At 47.4% G+C, this 3,915-nt stretch overlaps 1 protein-coding gene across 1 annotated transcript in view; it reads left to right on the top strand.

Annotated features, from left to right (window-relative positions):
• Positions 1 to 3,915, top strand: part of LOC123957800 (nuclear factor 1 A-type-like) — a 31,868-nt gene that overhangs the window by 13,052 nt on the left and 14,901 nt on the right. Inside the window, exon 3 of the mRNA XM_046030868.1 lies at positions 3,430 to 3,608. Within this exon, the coding sequence (XP_045886824.1) occupies positions 3,430 to 3,608 (179 nt within the window). The remainder of the gene's footprint in view (positions 1 to 3,429; positions 3,609 to 3,915) is intronic.

The raw sequence follows: 3,915 nt of genomic DNA, 5'->3' as shown, positions 1-3,915 counted from the left end.
ACCGTAGAACTTAATTTAAAAGTCTAATCCAAGTTAGACGTCTGTCCCATTTGCTGGCCGGGTGTGGCTGGTTTTGACAGATAAACGCAGGTCTCAATCAGACGCCTGGTCTGGTTTCTATAGAAGTTCTGTGGATGTCTAAAACCTCTTAAAGTCTACTGGGTGGTGGTTAAACCTTTGTCAGTATGCTGAGACCCACGTCATAAGACCGGTTAGATTCTCCACAAATCAAGCGTGTAAATGTTTACAGAACCAATTCAGATCTACCGGTACGGTAAACAAGAAAGATGAAAAAGTCCTACTTTTTATACAAGTAATATTCATACTGGTTAAAATAAACTATTTGAAAGTAGCCTATTTTTGCTCGTTAGTGTGAAAGGAATTAGAGGCCCGTCCGTTAAGACTTACCCAAGTTAAGCAACGTTACTTATGTAACTCAAATAAAGACATTCAATGTTGACTTTCTCTTTCACATCGGAAACCAACACCTGGTGAAAGTCTGTTTCCGTTAAATATCCCTCGCCTGCTTTTAGCGTTCATAAACGACGCTAAAGGGCTCCACAGTGCGTTAAGAACTGACGCCAACGGGTGAACATGCGTCCGTGTGTGACGACTTGGGAGTGAGAGAGAGCCACATGAGAACAGCCCTACCACTCTCAGATCTGCATTAAGACGGAACTACAGTGGATTAGCGTAGCTTAGCATAAAGACTAAAATCAGGGGGAACCTGAGCAGGAACAGTTTGTGGTTTTAAGCCCAGTTCACACTACATGATTTTTAGCCCGATCTGCCGCTCGGCAAGCTCGCCGACTGTCAGGCTGGGGGGTAAAACAGCGGTCGATCGATATTCAACGACGCATCAAAAAGGCTTCCCGACACATTTCTGACACATCGACGACGCCAGCCAGATATCTAGCGCGCCAAATATCTGGAGGAGTCGGCCGACTCGACATCCACATCCAGCCAATGAGAGCAGGCAGCTACTTTTTCACTGCAAAACACTTTTTCCTCCCCTCCAGCTCTCTGTCGCTCAGATGATCCCTGATACCTGCGTGTGCTGATCCATCCTTTCACCCAGATTCTTTGTCTTTATAACTGTTATCTTTATAATAACAAACAACAGCTGTTTCGTGTTCAGCATCGCTCATTTCCCGTTTCACATTTCACATGTGTTTTCTTGACAAAACGTGGAGGAGGAGTTCCGTGTTGGAAACAAACGGCGAGCGTTTTGACCTCCTGGGGTCGAGAGATGCTAAGCAGAGGAAGTGCTGTTGTTTCCCAAAATGTGAAATAGTTGCATATAATAACAATAAAATTCGTTGTTATTCGTTTAGTTTAGTAGCTTAACTGTGTCGTTGATGTTGTGCAGACTCCCTCACCTGAATGGAATTAGATGTCACTCGACCATTCCTGAACACACACACTTAAACACACACACACACACACACAGGTGGTTATGCACGCCTGCACACTGAGTGAGATCAGTCGCATTAATGCGCACACACAGTGTCCCTTCCTCTGTGTTTAAGTGTGTTTGTGTGAGCGAGAGAGAGAGAGAGAGTGCAGAGAAAGCCATCCATCCAGTGATTACTGTAAATACATTGGCCGCAGGGTACAAACGCACTCACACACACACTCGGTCAGTGTGTATTGTCAGAGTGATAAATCACAGCCGACTTTAAGTGAATTAGTGCAGCAGCTTTAACTCTCCATCCATCCCTCTCTCTCTCTTTACATTTAAATGTCTCTCTACCCTCTCTCTCTCTTTCTCTCTATCATTTCTAAAGTCTCTCTCTCCGTCTGCCTCCTCCTGTTACGTCTCTCTCCTCAGAGCTCTATACATCACAGTTCTTAACGAGGCCTCGTCCACTAACGAGCAATCACAGAATATTAGGCCAATTAGAGCTCTAATTAGATTAAAGAGAGGAGAGGAGGAGGAAAGGAGAGGAAGAGTGTAAAGGAGTAAAAGAGGGAGGAAAGGAGAGGGAAGACTGGAGAGCAGAGGATGAGGGGAGTAGGAGAGGAAACGAGTGGAGAGCGGAGGAGGGAAGAGAGGGAGGAAATGAAGGACAGGAAAGGAGATGTGGAAAATGGACAAGAGGAAAGAGGAGAGAGGGGGAGAGGAAACAAGGGAGGAGAGGGAGGATTAAAGGAAAGGAGAGGAAACAAGGAAGGAAAGGGAGGAAATGAAGGACAGGAAAGAAGACGTGGAAAATGGACAAGAGGAAAGAGGAGAGAGGGGGAGAGGAAACAAGGGAGGAGAGGGAGGATTAAAGGAAAGGAGAGGAAACAAGGAAGGAAAGGGAGGAAATGAAGGGAAGAAAAGGAGAAGAGGAAAGACAAAAGGAGAGGAAAGGGAGAAGATGAGAGGAAACGAGAGGAGAAGAGAGGAAGGAAAGAAAAGGAGACAAGGAAAGTGGACAAGAGGAAAGAGGGGGAGAGGAAACAAGGGAGGAGAGGGAAGAAAAAGGAAAGGAGAGGAAACAAGGAAGGAGAGGGAGGAAATGAAGGAAAGAAAAAGAGAAGAGGAAAGACAAAAGGAGAGGAAAGAGAGAAGATGAGAGGAAACGAGAGAAAGGACATGAAGGAAAGAAAAAGGAGACAAGGAAAGTGGACAAGAGGAAAGAGGGGGAGAGGAAACAAGGGAGGAGAGGGAGGAAATGAAGGAAAGAAAAAGAGAAGAGGAAAGACAAAAGGAGAGGAAAGAGAGAAGATGAGAGGAAACGAGAGGAGAAGAGAGGAAGGAAATGAAGGAAAGAAAATGAGACAAGGAAAGTGGACAAGAGGAAAGAGGGGGAGAGGAAACAAGGGAGGAGAGGGAAGAAAAAAGGAAAGGAGAGGAAACAAGGAGAGAAAGGAAATGAAGGAAAGAAAAAGGAGACAAGGAAAGTGGACAAGAGGAAAGAGAAGAGGAGAGGAAACGAGAGGTGAAGAGAGGAAGGAAATTAAGCATATAAAAGGAGAAGAAACATGAGGAGAGGGAGAAAGGGTGAGGAGGAGAGAAGGAAACAAGGGAGGAGAAGGAGGAAAAAAGGAAAGTAGAGGAAACAAGGAAGGAGAGGAGAGGAAGGACGAAGAAAGTGAACAAGAGGAAACATGAGAGGAGAGTAGACAAGGGATGGAAAAAAGAAACCAGGGCGGAGAGGAGAGGAAGAAAAGGAGGAAGGGGCAGAGGGAAAGAGGAGGGTGACGAGATGAGATAATAAGGAGAGACTCTTTTTGATGGACAGCTGGGTGTGAGAGGTGCATTATGGTCCGCTGTCACCTGCTCTGCTGTGTGTGTCTGTCATCATGCATTTGCATGTTAGGCCACGCCCCTTTCAGTCATGTGTAAGTGTCCCTCCTCTCTCTCCTTAACTCTCTCTCTTCTCTTAATAACTTTCTGTCTTTTTCTCCCCCCCACCCCCTCCCCACCCCCCACCCCCACAGCGAGCCCCCATGCTCCCCCCTCCAGCCTCCACTTCTCCTCCTCCCCCATCCTGCAGCAGCCCGGCTCCTACTTCTCCCACCCGGCCATCAGGTATCACCCGCAGGAGACGCTCAAGGAGTTCGTCCAGCTGGTCTGCCCTGACTCCGCCCAGCAGGCCGGACAGGTGGGCTTCCTCAACGTAAGCACACACACACACACACACACACACACACACACACACACACACACATCTGAGCTGGAAACCTCTGCAAAGGTGGGATCAGTTTCTGTTTGCAGGGCTGGAGCAGAAAACACTGCTGTGTGTGTGTGTGTGGCCTTGTGTCTGCAGTGAGATAGCTGATATATCTGCGTCTAGACACTGAATCAATACCACGCACACACACACACACACACACACACACGCACACGCACACACACACACACGCACGCACACACACACACACACACACACACACACACGCACACGCACACGCACACGCACACAC

Source organism: Micropterus dolomieu, linkage group LG19, assembly GCF_021292245.1.
Source record: "Micropterus dolomieu isolate WLL.071019.BEF.003 ecotype Adirondacks linkage group LG19, ASM2129224v1, whole genome shotgun sequence".
Lineage (NCBI taxonomy): Eukaryota > Metazoa > Chordata > Actinopteri > Centrarchiformes > Centrarchidae > Micropterus > Micropterus dolomieu.
This window is presented reverse-complemented; position numbering and strand designations above follow the sequence as displayed.